The sequence below is a fragment of the Sorex araneus genome, chromosome 5, assembly GCF_027595985.1.
Source record: "Sorex araneus isolate mSorAra2 chromosome 5, mSorAra2.pri, whole genome shotgun sequence".
Classification (NCBI taxonomy): Eukaryota; Metazoa; Chordata; class Mammalia; order Eulipotyphla; family Soricidae; genus Sorex; species Sorex araneus.
The window spans coordinates 140,154,314-140,181,044 of record NC_073306.1 but is presented as its reverse complement, the minus strand read 5'-3'; the positions used below and the strand labels follow the sequence as shown (position 1 = coordinate 140,181,044).

The following is a 26,731-nucleotide window of genomic DNA, read 5'->3' as shown; positions in this document are numbered from 1 at the left end:
CCGTCCCGGCGTGCGCGGCCGCGCGGCCCGCCGGGACTCGTAGTCGCCGGGGCAGGCGCGCGGAGGCGCGGCGCTGGGCCGCGGACTACAGCTCCCGGCGGCCAGTGCGCGCGGCCCCGCCCGACCCGGACGCGGCCCGGCGCCTCCGAGTCCATGGCGGCGCCCCCGGCCTCCGCGGATGCGCCCCGCTCGCCCCCGCCGTCGCCCGCGGCCGGGGACGGGCCTGACCGACCTGCCGAGAGGAGCGAGAGCGCGGGCGAGGACCGGTAGGCGCGGAGGCCCTGCGGCGGGGCGGGCCGGGGCCGCCCGGGAACCTCCCTGGGATCGGCGCGGGGCTCAGGCCGGGGGCGCCGCCCGAGCGGAAGGGGCGGGGCGGGGCCGCCGGAAGGGGCGGGGCCACCGGGAAGCCGCGAGCTGGGCCTTCCCCCTCCCCTCTCCCCTCTGCTCGCTCCCCTCTCCCCTGCCCTCTCCCCTCTCCCCTCCCCTCCCCTCTCCCTCCCTTCTATCATCCCCTCTCTCTTTGCCCCTTTCTTCCCTCTCCCTTCTTTACCTCCCTTCTGCTCTCTCCCCTCCCCTCTTCACCGTTCCTCTCCCCTTCCCTCTCCCACCTCCCTTCTCCTCTCCCCCTCCCCTCCCCTTTTTTCTCCCCTCACCCTCCCTCTTCTACCCTCTCCTCTCCCCCTCCTCTTACCTCTCCCTTCCCCCCACTCTCCCCTGCCCCTCCCCACTCCCCTACCCCTCCCCTCTCTCTCTTCTCCTCTTCTCTCTCCCCAACCCTCTTCCTTCCTTCCCTTCTCCCCCCCTCCCCTCTCTCCTCTCTCTCCCTCTCCTTCTCCCCTTCCCCTTCCCTCTTTTCTCTCCCTTCCCCCCACTCTCCCCTCTTCCCCCTCCCTTCTCCTCTCCTGTCTCCCCTCTTCCTCCTCTCCCTCACTGTCTCTCTCTCTCTCTCTTCCCCTCTCCCCCCACCTCTATCTTTCTCCCCCTTTCCCTCTTCCTCTCCCCCCACCTCTATCTTTCTCCCCCTCTCCCTCTCCCTCTCCCCCCACCTCTGCACACACCTAGCAGTCCAGAGTGATGTGGGATTTCACACTCCCCGCCCCTCCCTGCTGTCCTTTAGGGAAAGGGGCGTGCCTGGGAGGCGGGCCTCACTGCCTAGCACAGGGGCGTGCACTGTACACCTGGAGGGGGAGAAACAGTTGGGAGATGCCCCGGCCCAGGGCACCCTGAGGGGCAGGGGCACATGCTGGTACTCAGACTGCACTGAGCCCGTGGGCCCGGGGCCTCACTGTGAGGGCCCCCCCACGCCCCCTGCAGCCACCCAGCCTGGCTCTGTGCCTGCAGCAGGCCCGGAGTGACAGGCCCCCTGGGGGCCGCTGGGGGCAGGCTGAGGCTATTCTGGGGAGCTGGGTAGGGTTTCAGGTTTGTTTTGCCTGTGGGAGGCACCTTGGGAGCCGGGTGTGGCCCGCTCTGCACTGACCTTCAGCCGCTCCGTCTGGGGGGCACTCACGTCCGGTCGGTCAGTCGGGAGGAGCTGGGGTAGTCCTCATGCCCATCCGCCAGCTGGGGCCGAGGGGTGTTCCCTACCCGCCCGGCCAGGCCAGGCCAGGCCTGAGCTGCTAATACCGGCTCCCTGCAGCCTGATCCTCTTAGCCCTGACTTGGGGCCCTTCACCTGCTGCGTCAGCCCACGGAGGCCAGCACCGGTGGTCTGGGGGGTGGTGCGGTGATGCCACTGCACACACCTGGGGAGCCCCAGCCATGAGCAGCCCCCCCGCTTACCCTGGCATCAGGGTCTCGGGGTGCTGGGCCCTTGGAGCAGAAGGCAGGTGAGTGTCGAGCCTCAGGCCCCCACCTGAGTGTGGTGGACTCAGGCGGGTGGGTGGGCGGCAGGTCTGCGAGTCTGGCGCCTGCCCCAGTGGCCCCAACCCTGGAGATCTCGCTGTGGAGTCAGAAGCACCTGCTCCTTCCCAGGCCTGGGTCCCCTCCTGGGGCACGCCGCTGAGGGTGGCCAGTCCCCCCTTCGCCCGTCGGAGGTGCCCGCCTAAGTCAGGCCCAGGCAGCACGCCAGCCTGTCCAGGAAGCCGAGGTGCTCCCCGCCCTGGGCCGCCTGCGCCTGGCGCGGGTGACCTGCCAGAGTCTGCTCAGGCCCGTAGACCTTGTGTCTAGTGGGGTCGAGCCCCCACCCAGCCCAGCCTGCTGCGGGCGTGGCCCCGGCCCGCTCACTGGTGATTGGGCCTCCAGAGCCTCAGCACATGTTGTCCCACAGGCTCTGTCCTGACGACAGGCAGGCTCGACTGCTGGCCCAGGGGAGGCCCGGGCCTTGCTGCCTAGGTGCCAGCGTCACGCCTGAGCTCCTGAGACTGCCGGTGGGTGGGACTCGCCACCTCGGGCTTTCCCTGGTTTCTTCCACTGTCCTTGCCTCGTGCTCTCGTGAGAGCAGACACCCCTCAGACAGGGTCCCAGCTAGAGGAGGGGGCTCTGACAACAGCCTGAGGCCGCCCCTGGCGCTGCGGCTGTAGCTATGGCAGTGGTAGGGCCCGGCCAGAGACAGACATGGACATCCCGTGGTCACAAAGGTAGATTTCCCAGGGTGAGGCTTCTCATTGCCCTCTGGACGTGCTGACCCCCGCCGGCTCCCCAGATGTGGACGTGTGGTGGACTGTGTTGATGCTCTAAAGCAGACCCGACCCACACAGGCATGGGTGCCATGCTTACACCAGGCCCAAATCTCAGCATCTCACAGCGACTCTGAGTCAGTGTAGCATATGAGATGCCCTGTGCATGCAGCCTGTACACGCATACATAGTGTATATACACACTGTGCACACACATCCTGTATACACACTGTGTACACACGCACTCTGCATACACAAACTGTGTACACACACCCTGTACACACACTCTATGTATGTTCACACCCTGTGAACACACACAGTATACAGGACCTGTGTATACACAGTGCCCTGTACGTGTACACCCTCTACACGAATACCCTGTACACATGCCCCATATACACACACTGCATAATCCCGTGTACATGTACGCCCTCTGCATGCACACCCAATGTACATACACACTTGCAAGCACATCTGTACATACCTTGTGTACATGTACACACCTGCCCTTACATACATCTCTACATAATACAAATACTCTGTGCACACACCCATGTACACCTACCCCGTACACATGCACACCCCTGTATTTGTACACACACCCCATGTACATGCTCACACCCCATGTTTATATGCTTACACCCTCTCTACACCTGCACACCCCATGCAGATATGCCCGCACACCCTGTATGGATATGCTCACACCCCCGCACACCTGTCCTTGCTCCAGTTGCTGGGACGGCAGTCCCACATCCAGTGCTGTCCTCCCATCCTGTCTCACTCAGCCTCCCGCCCCTGCTGGTGGTGGGAGTGACCACATGGGACTACTGTCCACACCGTGAGCGTGTCTGTGGTATTCACTGGAGGTCCCTGCACCCACGGGCTCCTCCCTCTGGGTGCTCATGGCATCCCAACCAGTTTTCGAGGCCCCTGGCTGGGAGGCAGTGGGCAGCGGGCGCATGCTTGGGGCCCTCCCCACCTGGCCCTGCTCCCTGGGACTGCTCAGCACAGACTCGTCGAGGGCTGCTGTGGTCTCCTGCAGTGGCCTGGACAGAGGCACATGCACCCCTCTGCCTGCAGCAGCAATGCAGAGTCCCTGGACAGGCTGCTGCCGCCCGTGGGCACGGGCCGCCCGCCCCGGAAGCGAACCACCAGCCAGTGCAAGTCGGAGCCGCCCCTGCTGCGCACGCGGAAACGCACCATCTACACGGCGGGCCGGCCGCCCTGGTACAACGAGCACGGCACCCAGTCCAAGGAGGCCTTCGTCATCGGTGCGGCTCGGTCTGCGCGGGGAGGCGCCCGGCGTCCACCTGTGGTGCGAGTGTGGCATCCTACCCCGACCCCTCTCCCACAGGCCTCGGAGGCGGCAGTGCGTCTGGGAAGACCACAGTGGCCAGGATGATCATCGAGGCTCTGGACGTGCCCTGGGTGGTGCTGCTGTCCATGGACTCCTTCTACAAGGTGAGGCTGCGCCTGCGTCCAGCGGGGTGTGCCCGGGCCGGCAGGGGCTCACGGCCCATTCTCGCCAGGTGCTGACCAAGCAGCAGCAGGACCAGGCTGCCCAGAACAATTTCAACTTTGACCACCCGGACGCCTTTGACTTCGACCTCATTGTGTCCACACTCAAGAAGCTTAAGCAGGGCAAGAGCGTCCAGGTGCCCATCTACGACTTCACCAGCCACAGCCGCAAGAAGGACTGGGTAGGCCGCGGCGGGAGGGCAGGGTGAGCCGGCAGGCCAGTGCCACTGCAGAGTGATGCAGCGGCCTTCCCTCTTGCAGAAAACGCTCTACGGCGCAAACGTTATCATCTTTGAGGGCATCATGGCCTTTGCCGACAAGACACTGCTGGAGGTGAGTGCAGAGCAGTGTGCTGGCCCGGGGGGGGGGGGCTGTGAGGGGCGTGTGCGTGGAGGGGGCGGTGACTCACCCGTGCACCACACACCGAGCCCGGAAACTGGGCCACAGTCTGGTCTCCCGCACACTGCAAAGACCCTGCTGGGCCCAGGTCTGTGTCCTGTCACTTCTGAGCCTCGGGGTCCATCCACACGGAAGAGAGTGGTCAGGCTCCACTCCCCCCTCCCAGAGGGGCTGGACTGGGCTATGGCGGATGGCCTCTCGTGTGCAGAGAAGAGGCCGGTGCTGCCACAGCACACAGCTCTCACCCCATTAGGCAGAAGGCATGTCCCTCCTGTGCTCTTGACTGAAGACTCCTGCCCACACCTGCCCTTCGCCTGACTCACCACTGTACCCGCCACCCACACCGGTACCTGCTACCCGCACGGGTACCCACCACCCACACCATTACCTGCTTCCCACACGGGTACGTGTGATTCACATCTGTACCCACCACCCACACCCACACCCACACATGCTTACTGGCCAGCAGCAGACAGGAAGGTACCTGTGTCCCCTTCCTCTCTGGGCCCTGGTGCTGAGGAGCTGTCCAGGTGTGACTGGGCGGCCTGTTGCTGCGGGCCCTCTTGGTGTCACACTCTTCCTGTCCAGCTCCTGGACATGAAGATCTTTGTGGACACGGACTCTGACATCCGCCTGGTGCGGCGGCTGCGCCGGGACATCAGTGAGCGTGGCCGGGACATCGAGGGTGTCATCAAGCAGTACAACAAGTTCGTCAAGCCCGCTTTTGACCAGTACATCCAGCCCACCATGCGCGTGGCTGACATCGTGGTGCCTCGGGGTGAGCCGCCTGCCCGCCCACTTGCCCGCCGTCCTGGGGGAGGGACTGGGCACATGCACCAAGTCACCACCTGTCCTGCCCAGGGAGCGGGAACACGGTGGCCATCGACCTGATTGTGCAGCACGTACACAGCCAGCTGGAGGAGGTGAGCACGCATGCCCCAGCTGGCTGGCCTGTCCTGTGGCCACCAGGCAGACTGCCCCAGGCTTTCTCGCCAGCCCTGAGCAGCGGGTGTCCTGGGGTTGGTCCACATTCCGTGCGCCCAGGGAGCCAGCTGTCCATGTGGGGGGAGGCCCTTTCCAGGTGGGAGGGTTGGCTGTCTGGTGGCCCTGCGTGACTGATGTCCCACCTCGGTCCCTTGTGTTTCCCTGTGTTGCTGCCACAGCGTGAACTCAGCGTCAGGTAAGGTCTCCACACCTGTCTCCACACCTGGCGGCCTCCCAACAGCCCTGGCACTGAGGGGTTTGGCTCCCCGCCCTGCCCCACAAGGCTCTGGCCTCCCGCAGAGCCACCCCTACCAGGCCCAGAGCTCAGGGGTGTCTCTGAGCTTTGGGGTCCCCGCCCTTAGGAGCCACGTGCAGTGTGGCCCGGCTTTGCAGGGGCAGGAGGCGGGGCTGCTGTCTCCAGGGCTGTCAGCCTCCTGCCCCTGCCCGCCCACCTGCTCGGGCCCTGGCTCTGCGGACGAGTCAACACGCCACAGAGGACCGGGCGGCCCAGGCTGGCCATCAGTGCAGGAAGTGGTCCTGGGTGGGCGGCAGGGCTGGCCCTGCAGAGGCGGGTGGCTGTCCCCCTCTGGCTTGCCTTGCCTGCCCAGGCCAGCAGTGGCCGCAGGACCGGCCTGGACTCCCTGCTAAGCGCTCTTTCTCTGTTCTTTTCCTCTTCCCTGTCCCCCTGGGCGCCCGCCCTCCCTCCCGGGACACACTCCGCCCGCCCGCCCGTGCCGAGCAGAGGAAGCTGCGCTGGGATGTGTGAGCACAGAGTGCGCTGCTCTGGCTGTGTGCCCCTGCGTGGCCTCAGCATGCCTCTCCCCACTCCTGTGCGCCCCTCCGGCCGGGGCAGCCAGGGCACGGGCCAGCTTTACCCCTCCCTCCAGGGAGGGCTGTGGGCTGCCCCCACGCAGCCCCCACCATGCCTCTGCTCCCCTCCCGGCGCTGCCTCCCACTCTGACCTTTAACCTTTGCCTGGCAAGGGGGTGGGGCCGTGCTCTGGATCAGCCACGTGAGGCCGCTTCCCTTGTAACCGCCCACAGTGTCGAGTGTGATAACGGGCCTCAGGTAGACGACACCCCTTGAGTCGTCCTGGGTCTGTGCCCGCAGGGCCGCGCTGGCCTCGGCACACCAGTGCCACCCGCTGCCGCGCACGCTGAGTGTCCTCAAGAGCACGCCGCAGGTGCGGGGCATGCACACCATCATCCGGTGAGGGGGCGAGGGGGCACGCACGCCACGGGGGGGCAGAGGGCCCGCAGGGCTGAGCCCCAGTCCAGCCTGTGTCCCTCTGTCCGTCCTCGCAGGGACAAGGAGACCAGCCGCGACGAGTTCATCTTCTACTCCAAGAGGCTGATGCGGCTGCTGATCGAGCACGCGCTCTCCTTCCTGCCCTTCCAGGTGCGGCGCGGGGGCCCAGGGAGGCGGGCAGGGGGGCCTCGGGTAACCTTGCGCCCCACCCGCGCAGGACTGCGTCGTGCAGACGCCCCAGGGCCACGACTACGCGGGCAAGTGCTACGCCGGCAAGCAGGTGCGGGCACAGGGCGCAGGGGCGGGGCGCGGGGGCGGCGGGGCGAGGGGCCGCGCTGGGCCCTGACTCAGCGCCCGCCCCGCACCCAGATCACGGGTGTGTCCATCCTACGGGCCGGGGAGACCATGGAGCCTGCGCTGCGCGCCGTGTGCAAGGACGTGCGCATCGGCACCATCCTCATCCAGACCAACCAGCTGACGGGGGAGCCGGAGGTGGGCCGGGAGGGGTGTGCCCCGCGGGGAGGGCTGCGGCAGGGGCGCCTTTGGCCAGACCCCTCTGACTGTCCACAGCTCCACTACCTACGGCTGCCCAAGGACATCAGCGATGACCACGTGATCCTGATGGACTGCACGGTGTCCACGGGTGCTGCGGCCATGATGGCAGTCCGTGTGTTGCTGGTGAGGGGCTGCGAAGGGCAGGGCTTCTGGGCAGGGGGTCGCTGTGAAGGATTTGGACAGTTATGAGGGTGGAGTCAGGGGCTGTGGCTAGGAGATTGTGGGTGGGGCTAGGGGCTGCAGCAGGGAGACCGTGGGTGGGGCTAGAGCTCGGGGCGGGGCTATGAGATTGTGGGCGGGGTTAGGGGCTGTGCCTAGGAGATTGTGGGCGGGGCTAGAGGGGTGGGATGGGCTAAAGGGATCGCGGGCAGTGCTAGGAGATGGTGGGAGGAGTTAGAGGCTTAGGGCAGGGCTACATCGGGGACGGGGCGGGGGCCGGGTGGCAGGCTGGGACTCGGCTACTGAGCAGGGGTGGGTCACTGTCAAAGGGGTTGGACCGCTGTGGGCGGGGATTCCTGGAGGGGCGGGGCTACGGGGACTGCCAGAGGGGCTGCCGCTCACCAGCCCCTGTGCAGGACCATGACGTGCCAGAGGACAAGATCTTCCTGCTGTCCCTGCTCATGGCAGAGATGGGTGTCCACTCAGTGGCCTACGCGTTCCCGCGAGTACGGATCATCACCACAGCGGTGGACAAGCGTGTCAACGACCTGTTCCGCATCATCCCTGGCATTGGTGAGGCAGTGGCCACAGGCTCTGGGTGCAGGCTGGACTGAGCCCCGCTGCAAGGGCCTGCCTTTCTCCCCAGGGAACTTCGGAGACCGCTACTTTGGGACCGATGCAGCCCCCGAGGGGAGTGACGAGGAGGAAGTGGTGGCGGCCAGTTAGGAGTGAGGCCTGGGACATGGCAGGCACTGTATAGTGACTCATTAAAAGGTGTTGCTGATGCTGTGTGTGCACTCTGTGACATGAGTCAGTGTTGACTGCAGGAAACTGTCCTGCAGAGTCTGTCCCTGGCCGCCTGCATGCAGTATCTGGGCCATAGGCCACTGTGAGGTCTGAGCCTGGTGCATGGCAGGAGGCAGCTGCCTGCTCCCACATCTAAAGTGCTTCTGGCCTGGCCTTGGCCCTCCTGGGTCAGGAGTGGGGCAGAGTCGAGGCCCAGCACCTCTGCTCCATGGACAGGCCACCTGTCCTGGGCGTAGGTGCTGGACATAGTTCTGAGCCGCTGAAGCCACTTCCTCTCCACCAGGTGCTCCACTTGGTAGAGCAGCGGAAGAGGGTGTGGGTGGTTCGGCAGGCGTTAAGAACTGACCAGCACTGGGGTGGGGGTGGGGGGCCCAGGGGCCCACCCTGTACCCAAACTGCCTCCCTTTCTTTCCTCCCAACCCCCCAACACACACCTCACAAAGGCGTCATGGAAAGGCTTGTGGGGTGGGGACAGGAAGTCTGGGTGGAGCCGGCCAGGGTGAGGTGATAGAGGTGGAGGCTTGTCCAGGAGTGGTCAGATGCTAGGCAAGGCCCAGGTGGGTCCCCTGAGGCCAGCGAGGGCCTTCTCCAGGCTGGTGAGTGTATCTGACCCCGCTTCCAGGCCCCCACTTGCCCTCACATGAAACGGGTGGCTGCCCGGGGTGGTGTGTGGCCACGGTGGGGCTGGGCAGGAAGGGTCCTTCACAGGAGAGTGTTGGCAAGCCCCCCAGAGGGGCAGCCCGGCTAAAAGTGGGGGTGGTGCAGGTCACTTCTGGGAAGGTTCCAAGTCCAACTCAGCAAGGTGACTCACGCATGCAAGCGTGAGGCCCAAGGGTATTGTCCCCTTCCTGAGAGTCAGGGTTGGGGAGGGGGGGACACAAAAGGTTGCCTTGTCTCGGCAACCTGGAGAGCAGCCCCAGGCTGAGGAGAGCCTCGGCCATGCAGGACCACACAGGGCTGGAAGGTGGGTCGCCTCTCAGGGGAGGAAGGGCAGCTTTCCCCATGGCCGTGCCTGGAGGAGCTGGCACACTGGAGAGGGGTTCGGGCCCAGCAGAGGCCAAGGGGCAGGCCACCAGCTGGGCCGTCAGCCACACCAGGTCCCGGGAGGCACCTCCAGGGCCGTCCAGCCTGAGAATGGCGTCTTCAGGGTCCATCTCAGGCTTGTCAGCCCGCGAGAGGCCATCCATCCTCAGCAGTGGTCACTGGTGTGAGCGAGCCTTGGCCTAGCCAGGCCCCAGGGAACTGGGGCACTCACATGAGCCATGCTGGCCAGGACACACATGCACACCTCACGATGCCACGGGGCCTGAAACAGCCCTTCTGGGGCTGTAGCCGAGTCCGTGCACTCATGCCTGGGTTTCCGGCGTTGGGGCCCCCAGGTGACTCACAGTGGGGGAATCCAGGGTCCCAAGCCAAGCCGAGGGCTTGGGGGAGAAGATCGAGAGGTGCCAGGGGCACTGCAGGACGCTGACAGGTCATCTTGGTCTGGCTCCAGCACAGAGGGCCCTGGGGAGGCAGGCGCTCTGGCCCAACCTCCATCCCCAGTTCCAGCACCAGCAGCTGAGTGACCATCACTCAGGCGTGGCAGTGCCAGGGTGCCCCCCAAGCCTGGGTGACAGCGATGGACACAGCTGGAGCAAGCCCGACGGGAATGGAGCAGGCAAGGAGAGGCGAGGCTCCAGACAGGGTGCAGGGGTGCTGGCCAGATCTCTGGGTGGGTCCCCCGCCTGCCTGCACTCCCGAGCGCCCACTGTGGCTTTGGGCCTCTCTCCTCATCCGTCCAGTCAGGCCACCACCCTCCAGCCTTGGGTCGGAACCTGCATGCCCCCACTGTGAGCCTCGGGGGAGCCCTGGTCCAGCAGGAAAAGGGCTGGGCCTTGGCTTACAGCCTCAGCTCGCCAAAATGCAGACGAGACTCCAGGAACGGGCTGAGCAAGCCCGTGGGACAAGCAGGAAGACCCCTGGGCCACGGGGAGCCTGAGGGGCGGTCTTAGCTGCCAGCTTGCTGGCAGAGCAGGCTGGGAGACAGGGGTCTCCAAGCCCCTTTCCTGCCTTGCTCTGCTGAGGTGAGTGGTGCAATTCCCGTTTCCCCTACCCGAGCGATCCTGCTCGGGTGTCCTCGCTCACCCAGGCGTGGCAGTGCCAGGGTGCCCCCAAGCCTGGGCAACAGTGGACACAGCTGGAGCAAGTCTAGGGCCTGGCCCAATTGGGCAATGCTGGCTGTGACCTGAGGTGCTGCTAGATGGGCAGGTCCAGAAGGGGGCACGGAGGGGGCCTGCCCAGGTCGCTGTAGGGTGCCCGAAGGTCGCCCTGCCCCTCTGCTCTGGGGCACGGGCATGCAGGCTGGGCAGGAAGCAGGGAGCTCCTTCACACGGGAGACAGTAGGTGTGCAGTGAAAACATTTATTTTGCAAGTTTATGTTCGGTCAACATTCAGACACGGGAGATAGAGATGGGGCACCCTGGACCGGGCAGCAGGCACCCTGACCAGACTCGCCTCCCGAGCACAGATGCAAGCAGCCCCTCCCATGGCTCGGGACACAGGCCTTACCAACGGACCTGCCTGTCCAAGCACAGGCCAGGCAGGGCACAGCTTAGCCACCACGGGGCCGGGACACGTAAGTCAGTCCTCAGGTTTCCAAGGGGCGAGGATTTCCGGGTGCCCCCAGATGTCACAGGGTGACTCACCTGAGGCTGGGGACAGCCCTCTCTGGCACCATGCTGCCATCTACCTCTGGGAATACGGCGGATTTGGCACCTGGAGGTGCTTCCAACAGCCCGCTCATGCCCCACCAGATTCACCAAGAAGGCTGGGGCCTTTCAGGGTGCTGTCTGTGTGGCAGATACATGAACACACGCACACGCACACGCACACACAGCTGCCAGTGTGGGGAGGGCCAGAAGGGCCTTTGCCAAGTCCACAGGCTGATTCACAACTTGGTGAAGCTGGTCAGTCGTGAGCATGTAGGGAAGCCTGGTGGGTTCCCACGTGCCACCCTCATGGCCCCATGGCACGCACGGACGGCAAGGAGGTCCAGCTCTGGCCATCAGAACCCCTGGCCAGCAGGTGCCCACCCCACTTGGTCTCACTCCCTGCGGCCCACGAGGCCCCAATTCGGGGCGGTGGCCAGATGCTTCCAGAGACCCCCTAGAAGACCCCAGGGGTCAGGTGAGAAGGTCCTGGCAAGGCCGAGAGCAGGGACAGCACACGGGAGGGAATGTCCAGTCTGCGAAGGCGAGGGCCAGCTCAGCGCCACAGCAGCCCCAGGTCCGCTGAGAACCCACAGCCCGTTTCCACCCACGGCCCCACCTGGAAGCTTCTGCCCGAGGCCACAGGAGGCTGACAGGGAGGCCAACCAAACCGGAAGGTTCCGCTTCCGAATCGACAGAGAAGGCCGGCAGGCAGGGCCAGGCCGAGAGGGGCTGGAGCCTGGCCACGGGGAAGGGCAGAGACCAGCGAGGCGCGGCCGGAGCCTGAGAGGTCCTGCTGCAGGGCGCCCACCGAGGCGGACTCCCCCGACGGTCTCCCCCGGGGTCACAGTGCACTACCTCCCTCAGGTCCTCACAACAATTTTAATGATCAACAAAATTGAACAGGACAAAACAAGAGGCACAGACCAGCGGCAGCCTGCCCTCGTGGCCCCACATGCCCACCCGCCCGGACCCCACATTGCCCACTCTGGCCTCCTCACCGCTCAAGTCCTTTGGTGACTGCAGCCCCCGCAGGGGGCGTTGGCTCTGCAGGGAGCAACCCTCGGGGCCATGGGGGTCTCGTGGGGGATGTGTGCAGTGGCAGAGAGATGCAGGGAGAAGCTGCTGAGTCAGGGGGCAGGCAGGGCCAGCAGATGTCCAGCATGGAGCAGAGGTCCCAATCCCTAGGGCAGAACCCTTCTCCAGGACTCTGCAGGGCCTGCCGGGAGGGGAGCAGGCGGCAGGCAGGGCCGGGGAGAGCCAAGGGCCGTGAGGCACCGGCTCACAGCACGCAGACCTGCGCCACGCGTGGGCTTCGAGGGCAGGACGGGGCGACAGCACAGGCGGGCAGGCGGCAGGAATGTGGAGACGCAGCCAGAGGCGAGAGGCGAGGCGAGTGGCGAGTGGGCGGGGGAGGGTAGCCTCAGCTCGGAATGACCCTCTGCCCACCCGCCCAGATGGCCTGGGGCGAGTCCGAGAGACAGAGGGGACGGGAGAACACCACCGACAGCTCTCACGAAGAATCACCATCGAAGCCCATCCCTGCCCAGGTCGACTGCCCCGAGGACAGAGTCCACAGGATGGCAGAGCGTGGACCAGACCCACGACTCCAGTCCACGAGCACGGGGAAGACAGGCACCAGCTGACCACACCCACTTGGCAGCTCCACAGTCCGGTGCCCACGGTCAGGCTGCGACAAGTCCACAGACACAGGGACGGACCCAGACATGCTACTCAGGGGAGGAGAGGAGGCCGCAGCGGGAGCTTTCAACACCGCATGCTACGCACTCGACTGGACTGTCGGGATGGACGGGTGGGAGGCCCAGAGGCGGGACTACAGTTCATGATTCTAAGGTGGCCGTGGCCGGGCGCTGACCATTGCTCGTCACGGCTTCTCTGGACTTAGTTAAAACCGTCGGTGTGGTAGCTGGGGTGGGAGTCAGCCGTGAGCTGGGTGGTCTCTGTGGCAGAGGCTGGCTGGATGACGATGGGCGTGTCTGTGGCCTCTGAAAAGGAAGCACATGACACAGGTCATGTGAGGACAGCGGCTGCAGCTCACACCACGGTCCTCGTGGGCGGCACGTGGCCACGGGGCCAGGCTGCTGGGGGCCGAGGTCTCAGGACGTGTGTGGGAAGGAGAGGCCCAGGGCGGGCCTCGCCCAGCAGTGGCTGCCAGCCCGGGCCCCCCCGCGGGCCCTCAGCATCCGCTTTACCTCCAGGTCCAGTTCACACACAGTCCCAGCTGCCACCACAAACACGCCCGCACAGTCAGTGCCCTCCTGTTTGACAAGAGGGTGGACACGCTCAGGGCCCGCTCAGCGCCCCCCACGCTCGCTCTGGGCTCACTCTGGGCCCCGGGACTGCTGCTCACCCCGCTCGTCGGACTGCAGCTGCGCCTCCAGGTCCTCGGGGGACACGTAGAACTCGGTCTCCTCGCCCTCGGGCGCCCGCGGCTTGCACTTGCCGCAGCAGCAGTTGAAGCAGCAGCAGAGGCAGCAGCAGCAGTAGCAGCACGTGAACAGCCCGCAGACGACGAACAGGGCCTGCGGGGACAGGAGTCAGCCGGGCTGGCCGGGCAGGGCCGGGCAGGGGCGGGCAGGGGCCAGCACCTTACCTTGGCCCACCAGCTGGAGAGCACGAAGTAGGTGTTGACGTTCTCCTCCCCGAACTGCTCGGCCACGTAGAGCCCCAGCGAGCCGTATTTGTCGTAGATGTTCCTCTTGGTGGCGTCCGTCAGGATGGCGTGGGCGTTGTTGATCTCCTTGAACTTGTCTGCGGCCTCGGGGTTATCGGGGTTCTTGTCAGGGTGGTATTTCAAGGCAAGTTTCCTGCGGAACAAAAGCACGTCTGGGTGTGGTGCTGCCCCTGCCTGGCCTCTGCGCACCACCATGGTGGGCACCGCGGGCTGTCCCCAGGGGGCCCTAGTGCCTGGAGGGCTGACTGCGCAGTGCGGGAGGACGGTCACCCGGAGTACTGGACACCCAGATGCCTGCAAGCCGGGTGAGGTGGAGAAGCCAGGGCAGTCTCACTGAGCCCAGTACCCGGCCCCCGGGGCTCTCTGGGCCCTACCACCGCGTCCTTCACAAAGCATCACTTTAAATCATTCTGCCAAGAGAACATGACTGTGACAGCTGTATTTTCTTGGTGGGAGGGCCCGAGGTCTCGGCACAGTTCCAGAGACAGGCCGGTACGAGAGTACTGTGGCCCAGTGCTCCTCCACCTCCCACCTGCAGGAGAGCAGGCCCCAAGGAGTCACCTTCTTACCGATAGGACTTTTTAATGTCGTCTGAAGTGGCGTTCTTGTCGAGTCCGAGCACATGGTACAGAGACTCCCCGGAGGTGGACAGTGAGCGCTGTCTCTGGTCGGCCATGGTAGGTCAGCTGCAGGCGTGGACGCATAGGAGAGGGACAGGAGCTGACGGCTCCACCCACAAGCCTGTCCCCAGCGAGCCAGCACCGCCAGCACGCTCCAGCCCCACCCTCATGCCCAGGGATGTTCAGTGACCCAAGAGCAAGACCTCAGTGAAAACCTTCAGCTAAAAGCCCCAAGTAGGGCTGGAGAGAGTACAGCAGGGAGGACGCTTGCTCTGAAGCGGCTGACCTGGACCCACCCCCAGCACCCCAAGCAGGTGACTATTATGGTCCCCTAGGCACCGCCAGGAGTGACTCTTAAGTGCAGGGTCAAGAGTAACCCCCCTGAGCGCCAACAGGTGTGGCCCAAATCCCCCCAAGTCCCCCCCAAAATGCAAGGTGGGTGGGGGGTTGGAGAAACACCCCAGGGGGTAGCACGGCTGCCTTGGAATCGCCAGCATCCCATCTGGTCCCAACCGCATGCGAGAGGGCCCTGCCCTTGCATGGACAGAGGTAGTGCCCTCTAACCACGATATCCTGTTACTTAATATCAACTGCATTTCCAAGTGCAAGCAGGTAACTATCATCTGAGACTTTCATTTACAAAGACATGAAATTATTGAGGAGCCTATTTCACAAGACAGACCAAATTTTTACAAAGGAAATGAAACATTTCCAAGGGAAATAAAAGATGTGGAGGCAGGTGGGCCACGGTGGGGCTCTGGACTCAGTGTTGTGATGCTGAGCCCACGGACAGAGCTGAGCTGCCCGATCCTAAGCCGAGCTGTCGTCAGCTGCGTGTGCAGCCCAGCTCCCCGCCACAGTGCTCGGGACCCAGGGCGGTGCTGGGGTGGAACCAGGCCAGGCCATTGCCTTGATCCCTCTGCACCATCTGGCCCGACAGACCTTTACCAAATCACAGTATGTTCACAGTGGTTTCAGGGTCCCGACTCCAAACCACAGCCAGAGCTGCTGCACCCGCAAGTGAGGTCTCCGGGGAATAAACGGCTGCTGGGCTCCACATCGGACCCTTGTTCCCACTTGTGGGACTTGGACTTCTCTCCCCGGCATGGGGAGGAGAGGGTGTGAGGCTCCTGAGGCTGGGTGCACCCCGGCCACAGCTGGCAGACGGGGCCATGAAACACCTAACAAAGCTGCAGGCTGGAGACCACTCACGGTGGGACAGACCCCAGCAGCCACAGCCAGCCGGGCTGACAGGCAGAGACGCAGCACAGCACAGCCCAGACGTGCACCACTGCAGGCTGGCTGGCGGTGCCACACCTAGCAGTGCTCAGGGGTGACTCGTGGCTCTGTATTCAGGCTTCACTCTGGAGGGACTCCGGGGACCCCACGGGGTGCTGGGACTGAATCTGGGTTCGATGGACTAGCTCCAGTACTCTTCATTTTTAGTTTTTTTGACAATCACATAGGAAACCACTGCTTCTCAAAGCTCAGTCCTGAGCTCCCTGAAGCCTCGAGTGACCAGCATGAGCCGGCCAGAGGCCCAGACCAGATTCTCAGCCCCTCAAGCCTGAGAACCAGCCCCGGTGCACGCGCAGCCTCCACGTGTCCCCACAGCTGCAGCACACGGGCAGGCCAGGGGCCCCACTAGGGTGCGAGAGCCGGGGCACGGCTGGGGGAGGCCTGTCACGGGCCCTGGACTGCTCGTGCCCATGCGGCTTGTAACTTGGTCTGTGAATAAACACGCGGACAGCAGTCTCTCACTCTGGGCACCCTCCAAGGTGGAGGGGCTGCGGCCGTCCAGGAACGCCGTGCTCGTGACGGGGCCCACACGTCCTGGGGAGAGGCAGCCAAGCCTGGAGAGGTGAACAGGAAGTGCCCTAGGGGCCAAGGACCAGATTCTGTAGAATTCAGAGACCAGAAGCCCACTGAGGAAACACGGTCCCTGCACCCGCGCCACCCCAGGGTGTCACAAGGAGGCACCTGTGGACAGCAGAGCCTGACCCTCACCTCCTGCCCTGGACTCGGGCTCGGTATCAGGGCGGGGACGGCACTGAGAGGCAAGTACACTGAGCTGACAGGAGGTAAGGGACATGATGGATGGCCTGTTGCCACGCAGCCGTGCTCACACACACGCTCACATGCACTCACTTGTGCTCACACATGCTTGCATGCTTGGGTCATGGTGCTGGAGAGCACAGCCTCCGCCCACCAGGCCCCTGGAAAATCCCTCTTGATTTTTTCTCTGGGGAAGGATTAGGCCATCCTAGTCCTCAGGGTGCCAGGTGGGCCCTGTGTGCACAGCAAGTGTCTTCCCGCCGTGTCCTATGTCTCCGGCCGGTCGCCAGGTAGCTGGCCTCCAGCCCCTCGCAGGGAACTCCGCAGTGAGCACTCAGTCTGCTCACACGAGCAGACTGATACTCAAGGCTTGAAGAGCAGCTGCTTCACTGAGCAGAAGGGGATTCCCTGCGGCGTCTGCACTTTGGACGAGGATCCGCCACAGACACTCCCTGCGCCTGGAGGTCAAATTTTACCACCACCACAAGGAAATCTGCCACGTGCACGCTGTGATGTCTGCCGGTGGGCTCCCACCTGCTTCCCAACAGGAGGCCCCGCCCTCAGCACCTTCCAGTGAAACGAGCAGCAGAGCAGGCACTTCCCAGTGAGCCTTGGGCTTCTTTTGTCACAGTGCTCAGGAGCCAGGAGGTGCCCAGGACTGAGCGGGGCCACCCACAGCAGAGCCAGCCCTTAGAGCCCCTGCCCCCCTTCTTTGAGGGAGGGGACGTTCGGGTCCCAGTCCTTGTGGAGCAGCCTGTGGACAGTGGGAGCCCGGGATGGGGGAAGGGGGGCCGTATCCCAGGGGCTTTTTTCAGCTCGAACGTCCTTATGTTCGCACAGGACCATCTGGGCCGCTGTCAGCCAAGGGTCTAGATGGAGGATCAGCGAACGGAGCCGGAGTCAGCCTCCGCAGCAGCGATCCGGCCCACCTGAAGTCAGGCCTCGCCTCCCAGGGAGACTGAAGTGCAGCCGTGTGGCCCAAGAACCCATCCCTGTTCTCCCTGATGCTACGGCAGGGCCAGGCCCCTCCTCACTGCTTCCTCACGAGCAGGAAGGACTTCAGGGTGGACACCCGCAGACCCTGTCTCCAACGCTGCTCCTGGCTCTGGCACGCGGGCAGGGAGAGGCCACAGAGCTGTGGCCAGCCCAGCCTCACAGAGTACTGTCCTGGGCTGCGACCTCTGATGCCTTCCGGGGTCCCTGGACTGCTGGAAGGCGCCTGGGTCCCACCCACACCACCTGCCTCCCGCGCAGAGACCGCCCACCCCCCCCTCGAGGCTCTGAGTCACCTCCCCGTGCACAGCACTGACAGTCCGTAAGGAGCACCGCAAATTAGCCAAGAGTCACGGAGAAACCCACGGAGCCCGGTGGGCGGGCGGACGAGAGGCTCAGCCAGCCTGGGAGGGCTGCCCGGCGCTGCCCCGGAGTCATCGCACTGGCTGACCCTGGACTCTACCTTGGGCCCAACTCCGCTGTGCTCAGGGCTTACTCCCGCAGGGTGAGGGCCCTACAGAGCGCCAGCTGGCACGAGGAGAGCACTCTACCCACTGTGCCGTCCCTCCACCACAGGTTTTAGCATCTCAACACTGTTTCACTCTTCTCTAAACAGCCCACGCCAGGGAACAGAAGAAACCCAGGTTGAAGATGACCTCGGGGTCCGGCACGGCAGGGAGGCCACCTGCCAGACGTGTGGCCGACCCAGGTTCGATCTCGGGACCACCAGGAGTGGCCCCTGAGTATTGTCAGATACGGCCCAAAACCAAAAGAAGAAACGACAAAGATGACCTCAGCAGCCTGAGACGGCACACACGTGTCCAGTGCGCGGAGGGCCACGGCTTCCACAGGCCTCAGCCCCGCCAGGGTCAGCCCCGAGCACAGCTGGGTGGGGCCCAAACCAAACAGAACAGACACACTCTCAGGACACCAGGAGGCTGCAGCCCACAGCTCTCCTCGCCCACCCACGCCCCCAGCCTTCGTGGTGTGACAGCCTCAAAGACAAAGCCCTCGTCCCCAGCCAGCTGCCCCAGCTGCCCCGCAGACAGCCTTCTACCTGGTTCTGAAGCGTGCCAAAGGTATTTCCTTTTTTGTCTTTTTGGGTCACCCCGGCAGTGTCCAGGGGTTACTCCCAACAGTGCTCGGGAGACCACGTGAGATTCGGGAGACTGAACTCGGGTCAGCCGTGTGCAAGGCAAACACCCGACCCGCTGTGCAACTGCTCCGGCCCCCGCAAAGGTATTTCTGAGACCCACGTCCAGACTGGAGCCAGTTTCCTGTGAGGCCCAGAGCAGGCTCTGAGCGCAGCAGGAGGACCCTGGGCTATGCCCCAAAAACAAAACAAATTTCACACGGGCCGTCTGATACACAGAAGCACACAGGTCTCTACGCCTAGAGGCAGGAGCCCTGATTCTACTCTGAAACTTAAAAACTAGAAAATTCTAACACTGGCGCTTCCTGTGTTTGCCCGGTGGGGATCGCCCTGGCTTCTCTCAACACCAGGCAGTTTCCCTTTTTTCAGGCTGGGCAGTGCCAGGCCGGGCACGGTCAGTGGTAGAGGGCCAGCTTGCAGGGCCAGCTTACAGCCTGCAGAAAGGCTGGCTCTGCCCCAGCATGCGCCCAGAACACCCCGAGGTGCCACCACCGTGTCAGGCACAGTGGGCAGCAGGCGCCCAGGGGCGCAGGGGGCAGTGTCCCAGCACCAGCTCATCCCGACTGCTGGACCCGGCCAGCCCAGCTCCTCGTGCAGACGGAGGACTCGGAGGCACTCCACCCTCGAACTGTGCCGGGCAGCCCCTCGGTGGGGATGCCAGCTCGCTCGGGGGGAAGCATCCCAGAGCAGAGGGAAGGGACTCAACACGGCGACCAGATGAGAACCATCAAGCGGACCTACAGGAGGCTGCACCACAGGCCCACAGACCCGCTGGCAGAAGCGACCCCACCTGGCAGCAGGTGAGGTGGCGCAGCCACACCTCCACGCTGCGCTCAGCCCAGACCAGGCCCCCCACACGACGCCCAGCACCTATAGGAGCAGCCCCGCCCGGTGGGAAAGTGAACAGGCAGAGTCCCCCGAACCCTGCCGTGTGGGCATGAAGCGTCCTGGGCCTGAGGAAGCGGGGAGGACGCTGAGCACCGCTCCGAGTGGCCACTCATGCCCACACCCCAGAAACACCTTCCAAAAGGAGAACAAGCAGGAAGCAACCCCAAGAGGCAGGTGCAGCCCCCGTGGGAAGCCCAGCCCAAGGGCACACGCAGAACACGGCTCCCACAGAGGCCACAGGGTGGGCTGGCCATGCACCCACCCCTCGAGTCTCTGGGGGCATATCTGAGGCTCGCTGCTCCCCCCAACCCATGGGGACACGGCAGGAGCAGTGACCAGCAGTCTCGGGTCCCTGGGCAAGAACCAGCCTCTGTGGGGACCCCCGGCCCGGCCTCAGCATCGGGGACAGCATGTGAGACCCCCACATGCTCCTTCCGAGTTTCTCCTCCTCTGACCTTGCTTCTCCACGGTGGCCCCCAGAGGCAGGGCCAGCTGGGAAATGCATCTCTGAGCCCTTGGAGGTGCCTTCAAGCACTCTGTGATGACCCAGGAGTTCCCGAGGTCCGGAAGGTTCTGCTGCTCGGGCCAGACCTCTGGGCGCAGCTGGAGAGGCAGGGCTGGGGGCAGCCCAGTCCAGCTGCTGCTGTGGGTCGCGACCCTCACTGCATGCAGCTGCGGATGGGACCACAGGAGTCCCAGTGAAAACAGGCCTGTGGGTCATTATACGAAAACGCCCCACCAGCGTAAATGGGGCAAGTGGGAAGCTCTCTTTCCGGAGGGGGCTTCCATGCGATTCTCCGCCCACAGGGACAGTGGCTCCTGCAGGACCCCCAGCAGTTCTGGGGTCTCTAGGGCCACACCAAACAACAGAGCGCGTGGCACGAGCACTGAGCCCTCACTGCCCCTGAAATCTCTGCTTTTATGTTACACGGTGGTGCTCAGGAGACCAAGGGGAGCCCGGGGAGGAAGCAGGCGGCCATGTGCCAGGCCAGCGCCCGCCCCACTCTGTTGCTCTGGCCCCAAATCCCCTCAGACCTGAGGGTGTGAAATCCCAGGGACCAGCTCTCTGCAGAAGGGGCCTGAGGGAGACCACGGAAGCTGGGGTGGAGGGCCAAGACCCCGAGCACTGTCAGGACCCTTAGGGGAGAGAGGCTGGGGGGCCTCTGGACAGGCGGGAGCAGCTCCTGGGACCCAGGGCCACAGGGGGAGTAAGCACACGGGGGGGGGCCCCCCCCCGGCTGGCACAGGGCTAGGGCCGCAGGGCCTCTGCCCCTGCACACGCTGATGCCTCCAGGCCTTCTCTGGACGAGGGGCTACTTTTCCAATATTGTTCCTATTTTCTTTGGTTTTCAAGCCACACCTGGCAATGCTCAGGGCTTACTTCTGGCCCGGCACCCCAGGGCACTCCTGGGAGTCCTGGACACTGAGCCAGGGTCTGCCGTGCCAAAGGGTGTGCACAGGGGTGTGCGCTACCTCTGCACAGTCTCCCTGGCCCCTGGTTACAGGGCCAAGCGATGGCCAGCGGCTAAGGGGCCCGCCTCTGTGCGCTGCTGACCCAGGCCCCATCTCCAGCAGAGCCAGGAGGAAGCCCTGGGCACCAGGGGGTGGACGCCAGCACTAGGGGTCCAGACTGCGCCCTGGTGACTTCCTGTCGTCACACGAGGGTCCCAGACAAGGCCAGTGGCCTCTCCGGGCAGGACCCCTTGGCACAGAGCCCCAGTTTCGATGCAGAGGGCCCAGGAGGCGTGCACACTCCCACCAGGCCAAGCCCTGTGGCCGAGGACGAGGTGGCGCCAAGGGCCAACCGGACAGACTGCAGGGCGCATCCGAGCGCCCCTCCTCAGGGACACAGACGGGAGCTCGAGCAGGCGGCCGTCACATCACACTGAGGCCCGGAAGGAGGCCACAGGACAGGGGACCAAGGTGAAGTGGCGCCCCGGGAGGCCATGTGGGGCGGTCACAGGCATGTGCTAGACAGATGGAGGAGGCCCTTCCACACGGGGACAGACGGGGCTCCCCTGCACGGGCTCCCCCGCTGGCTTCTAGCAGAGCTACCTGCAGTGTGGCCATCTCCAGGCACAGTACGGTGGCCAGCTGGGTCCGAGGAGTCTTCGCAGAGGGACTGCAAACCCTCCAATGCCCCAACTCCTTTATCGGGGGGCCACACCTGGCTGTGTCCAGGGACCCCTGCTGACAGCTGTAGGGACTGACCCTGGGCAGGCCATGTGCGTGGCAAACGTCCTTCCAACCCAGAAGGGTTTTTGAGTGAAAGAACTTCCAGAGCCTTGTAAATTTCACAAGAAAATAAACTGCTTCAAACATGGGTAACTGTGCTTGTAAAAAACATACTTTATAAGAAAACTTGCATGTGTGAGGTCCTGGGTTTGACCCCCGACACCACAGAGGAAGGGAGTGAGGGCGGGCGGCAAGCTTCACAGAAAAGTCCTCGAATTGTACATTTTTTCATTTTACCTCAATGTTGCACTGGAGTGAAAGCACAGCGAGTAGGGCGTTTGCCTCGCACGCGGCAGACCCGGGTTCGATTCCTCCGCCCTCTTGGAGAGTCCAGCAAGCCACCGAGAGTATCTTGCCACAAGACAGAGCCTGGCAAGCCACCCGTGGCGTATTCGATATGCCAAAAACAGTCATCAAGTCTCACAATGGAGACATTATTGGTGCCCGCTCGAGCAAATCGATGAGCAACAGGATGACTGACATAGTGAAAGTTAAACTGGATCAAGGGGCCAGCGTGACTGATGCAGGCACAGTGCTTGCCTTGCTTGTGGCTGACCAGGGTTCGACTCCTGGCACTCCATGTGGTCCCACTGCAGGGCTTATCTGGTGTGGCCCCAAAAGTTAAAAAAAATAATACCCATGACACTGGGCCACAAGGTGGCACAGAACCACATGAAGTTAACATGAGCCAAGACAAGTCTCAGAACACAAGGACACACAGCAGTGCCACTGGGCCGGACACAGACGTCAGGTCAATATGAAACAGGCTTCAGGAAACAGAGGGACTCTGGGCCCCCCAATATTTTATCTTCGGGCCACACCCAGCAGCGCTCAGGGGACCACATGTGGTGCTGAGGACTGACCCAAGGCCGGCTGCATGCAAGGCGAGCGTCTTACCTGCCGTGCTCCCCACTACCCCCAAATCCTGAGTTTAAAGGCCAGCAACACAACAGGGAAACCCAGGTATGCGGGACCCGCTCGGATCGAGAAGCCTGCTCGGATCGAGACTGGGCCTCCTCCCCCCAGCTCCCCAGTTTTCCACCAGTAGCGTGGCAGTCACACCCACAAACTGCCCTGGCGTCATGTAATCCCATCAACAGTCAAGATCCAGAAACTAAACTAAAACTCCCAGAAGAGAGTGATGAAGTATTTCCTGGAGTGCGCGAACTCACCTGCGGCCGCACGACCTCTTATACTCTAGCCCACTGATGTCCCTAAACTAGCACACATTTGTGTGGTTTTAATATACTTACTTATTCTTTTGTATTCGGGCTTAAATGGCCCCGGAATGAAACACAACCTTCACACACTCCCCTCTTATTGTGGTGGAAAGATGCTCGCTGGTGGGGTGGGCGTTTGAATATTACCTGTAATGAACTATTGTGAACTACTTTATGAAAATAAAAAGTATAAAAATAATTTTTAAAAAGGCCAGCAATACTACAACTGGGATGAAAACCAGTCTGTAGGATACTAACGTCCCGCAGCAGCTGGGCAGTAATCTAGAACGTGTCAAACCCCATTGCCTTGCATGCGGCCGACCCAACTTTGCTCCTCTGAGCCCACCAGACTGATCCCTGAGCACAGAGCGAGGAGAAACTCCTGTGCGTTGTTGGTGCATCCAAAAACAAAAACAGAAAGAGTCTAATTTTAAAAGACAGTGGAATCTTAGGCAGATAAAAAGGGCACCAGGCCACAGGGACCACACCCTTAGGCCAGAGCAAAGGGGCTCAGTCCCCCTGACGACCTCCCAGAAACTCCCGCCGGGCTTCAGTAAAGAAAAGCCCCATGGGCCACTTCAGCTGAAAACCGGCACTTGCTTCGCCCAACAGAAGAGAAGAGTAGTGTGGGGAGGCCCAGCCAGACATGGCAAGCCCTCCACAACACCCCTCATTCCTGAGGCGAGGCCCTGGCCCGGGCCCGCCAGGAAGAGCCCCAAAAACCAAACCCCAACTCCTCAGGCACGTGCCCACCTTTCAGCAGAGGGGGGCCTCCTTTCTTTTCAGGGTGGGGTTTGGACGACCAGCAGCAGCACCCAGAGGACCAGGCCAGGGTGCTGGGGACGCGGTGGGAGGGGACAGGGGTTATCTGATGGGGAGGGTGGTCCAGCCAGGGGTTGTTGATTCCACTGAGGTCCCACTTCACCACTGAACACTCCAGGGTGGGGAGAGCGTGGGCAGTTCAGCCCTGACTTCCAGGCTGTCACCCAGTTACTCAGACCCCAGTCCCCTGACCAGTGTAGAAGGGCTGAAAGGGCGGTGCCAGCTTGAGAGGGACCCCCAGTGAGATGGGCCTCAATCACCACGTAAGATGTGGAGTGAAAGGACAACAGGGAGGGCGTGTGCCTTGCACGTGGCCGACTCGGGTTCATCCCCGGCATCCCTGGTCCCCTGAGCACTGCAGAGTGTAGCTCGAAAACCAACCCCCAAAAAAGAGGCTGGTGGGCTTTCTTCCTTTACGGGGTCACCGCCTCCTGTCCACCCAGCTCCAGCAGGGCTCAGCACCTCACAGACGGCAAAGGTTTCCACCAAACACGATGACCTGTTTAGTTTGCTCCAGGTCACCCCCAGCAGTGCTCGGGAAACCCCACCCCTGCACTCTCCCCCCAGCACAAGGGGCTTCAGTGCCACAACAAAAAGGTGGCACTGCCAGGGGTAGCCCCCGCCCAGGATGGACGCTGCTGCGGAGTGGAGAGTGGTCCTTCTCCTTCGGAGAGGGCCCTCCCACCCAAAGGTCACCCAGAGGGCAGGGACAGAAAACCTGAGCTAAAGCCCTTAGGAAGCTCCATCCTTTAATCTGTCCAGTGAAGGGTTGAAGGTCACCCCTGGAGATAAGACACAGAGAGTTTAACCGCTATCTGAGCGCTGGCCTTGGTGGCAGACGGCACAGCGACAGCCAGGGCTGCCCTCACTGGGACCCCACCCCCGGGAGCCCGTCTCCTCCTGACCCAGGTGACCCACGTGGAAAGCAGTGTCCTCACTGTGTTGGGGCGGGGACACGGACTTGGCAGTCTGGGGCTTTCTCTGCACCCCATCACATTAAGCGGCAACTTGAACTACTTAAGCTCTTTTCTTCTTCTGGTTTTAGGGCGCATCCCGGCTCTGCCCTCAGGGATCACACAGGGCAGGGCTTGGGGACCACGCGTGTGCCACGGAGCGGACCTGGGCTGGCAGCATGCAAGGCAAGTCGGCTCTGCTGCTCTCTGCTCCCAGCTCTGTTGCTTCCTGAGTTCTGAGGCCACACCCAGGGATGCCCCGAGGCACCAACCTGTGTGATGCTTGGGGGTGTCGCTCCCAGGAGCTGGGGGACCACCTGGCCCTGCATCTGCCAGCAGGCCGAGCCCTGGCACCTGGGCCCACCTCGGGTGCTGCTGGCCTTGGCCTGCAGGAACTGGGCCATGACTCAGCCGACACCTCCTGATCCTTCCCGACACCCGGGCTGTGCCCTCGCACGTGGGCCCAGCCTGCCATAGCGCTGCCCGCGGGCCCGACGGGAGCCCGCGGGATTGGACTCGGGTACCGGCCAGGTACTGGCCAGCGAGGCCGGGGCACCCCAACACCGCTATCAGACTCCTTAGAAACGACGGTTCCCGACAACTCTGCCCGGAAAGACGTTTGTGCTGTTACTGCAGAACGGGCCACGCCGCTGAGGTCGGGGACACCCCGAGGCCCAGGAGCAGACGTGGGCATGGGGGAGGGGAGGAGGGGAGGGGGGGAGGGGACGCCCAGCGGGGCACTGGGCTGGCCAGGCGGGGTCGGGGTCAGCGAGACAGGGGTCAGCGGGGCCGGGGTCGGCGGGGGCGGGGTCAGCGGGGCCGGGATCAGGGTCAGCGGCACGGGGGTTAGCAAGGCCGCGGGGCCGGGGTCAGCGGGACGGGGGTTAGCGGGGCCGCGGGGTCGGGGTCAGCGGGACAGGGAGTCAGCGGGGCCGGGGTCAGCGGGGCTGCGGGGCCGGGGGTCGGCGGAGCTGCGGGGCCGGGGGTCGACAGGGCCGGGGGCGGCGGGGCCGGCGCAGACCCGCCCCTCCCCGAAGCTGCAGGTTCCGGCCGGGCCGCGGCCCAGCACACGGAACCCGCGTCCACGGCCCCGCTCCGGGTCTGGCCGGCCGGTCCGGGCCGCAGCGGGGAGGCCCGGGCAGCCGCGCCTGAGCGCCAGGCCCCGGCGGGCCCGCGTGGGCGCCGCCGCGGGTCCCGCGCCCACGTCCCCGCGCGCGGCCCCCGCCCGCCCGCCCGGCCACTGCGGGCCCGAGGCCCGTCTCCGCCCGCGCCCCTCACCTGCGCGCCCGCCCGCGCGCCCGCGCGCCCGCGCCCCGCCTCACCTGCGGCGCCCCCCGCCGGCTCCGCGGGCGGCTCTTCGGTGGCGGCGGGCGGCGGGCGGCGGGCGGCGGCGGCGGCGGCGGCGGCGGAGCAGCACCGGCGGCGGCGGGGGCGCGCACGCACGACGCTCACGCGCGCGCGCCCGGAAGGACGTGGGCTGCGGCGTGCGGCACTCCGCGCGTGCGTGCACGGCGCCCAGCGCCCGCCCGCGGGGCGGGGCCTCGCGAGCAGCGGGAGCCGGGAGAGGCCCAGCCGGGCTAAGAGCCCGCCCACGGGGCGGGGCCCCGCGAGAAGCGGGAGCCGGGAGAGGCCCAGCCGGGCGGAGAGCCCGCCCACGGGGCGGGGCCCTGCGAGCAGCGGGAGCCGGGAGAGGCCCAGCAGGGCGGAGAGCCCGCCCACAGGGTGGGGCCTCCCTCGGGCGAGCCCGCGAGGCTGGGCGGGGCGGACTACCGGAGCCTCAGGGGTTCCCAGGTGCACCAGCAGGTGCCGGTAGAAGCAGCTTGCTCAAGGGATTTGCTTAGCAGCTGGGCTGGCCCCAGGGCTTTAAGAGGGAAAATCAGCAATAGCTGACCTTTTCCGAGAGCGGGAGACCGGCTCCCCGGGAGGCTGGTCCCCATCCTCCACACCCGCCCTTCCCATGTCCAGCCACCAGGAAACCAGGAAATTCGTGTGAGGGGCAGAACCAACTCCCTCTCCCCTCCGCCCTCGTTAACAAGAGCCTGGCTCTGGTCTCCCTCAGAGAAGCCACGCAAACAGGTTCGCTGTCAGCAGCTGTGATCTTCAAAGACACGTATCTTGAAATC

General features: G+C 64.2%; 2 protein-coding genes across 10 annotated transcripts; one reads left to right on the top strand and one right to left on the bottom strand.

Moving 5' to 3' along the window:
• Nucleotides 1-107: 107 nt before the first annotated feature.
• Nucleotides 108-8,255, top strand: UCKL1 (uridine-cytidine kinase 1 like 1). Of its 7 annotated transcripts, none has more exons than XM_055137977.1 (15): nucleotides 109-266; nucleotides 3,695-3,885; nucleotides 3,969-4,075; nucleotides 4,144-4,314; nucleotides 4,394-4,465; nucleotides 5,120-5,309; nucleotides 5,393-5,454; nucleotides 5,695-5,711; nucleotides 6,626-6,724; nucleotides 6,820-6,913; nucleotides 6,981-7,043; nucleotides 7,133-7,255; nucleotides 7,358-7,441; nucleotides 7,894-8,050; nucleotides 8,124-8,255. In XM_055137977.1, the coding sequence occupies exons 1-15, from the start codon at nucleotides 154-156 to the stop codon at nucleotides 8,201-8,203; spliced, it is 1,623 nt and encodes a 540-aa protein (XP_054993952.1). In that variant the 5' UTR covers nucleotides 109-153; the 3' UTR covers nucleotides 8,204-8,255. The 7 variants fall into 7 exon arrangements, with proteins under 7 accessions (XP_054993954.1, XP_054993952.1, XP_054993951.1 ...); XM_055137976.1 differs by having other exon boundaries at nucleotides 7,334-7,441; nucleotides 7,946-8,050; XM_055137974.1 differs by having other exon boundaries at nucleotides 110-266; nucleotides 7,334-7,441.
• A 3,582-nt stretch (nucleotides 8,256-11,837) lies between these two features.
• Nucleotides 11,838-26,063, bottom strand: DNAJC5 (DnaJ heat shock protein family (Hsp40) member C5). Of its 3 annotated transcripts, XR_008630230.1 has the most exons (6): nucleotides 25,931-26,063; nucleotides 14,239-14,355; nucleotides 13,589-13,802; nucleotides 13,346-13,517; nucleotides 13,188-13,253; nucleotides 11,838-12,980 (listed from the first exon to the last, which is right to left on the bottom strand). XR_008630230.1 is itself a non-coding variant. In XM_055138903.1 (5 exons), exons 2-5 carry the CDS (start codon nucleotides 14,343-14,345, stop codon nucleotides 12,877-12,879), a joined length of 597 nt encoding a protein of 198 aa, XP_054994878.1. In that variant the 5' UTR covers nucleotides 14,346-14,355; nucleotides 25,931-26,063; the 3' UTR covers nucleotides 11,838-12,876. The 3 variants fall into 3 exon arrangements, 2 of the variants coding, with proteins under 2 accessions (XP_054994878.1, XP_054994879.1); XM_055138903.1 differs by lacking the exon at nucleotides 13,188-13,253; XM_055138904.1 differs by lacking the exon at nucleotides 13,188-13,253 and having other exon boundaries at nucleotides 25,887-25,980.
• Nucleotides 26,064-26,731: the final 668 nt, after the last annotated feature.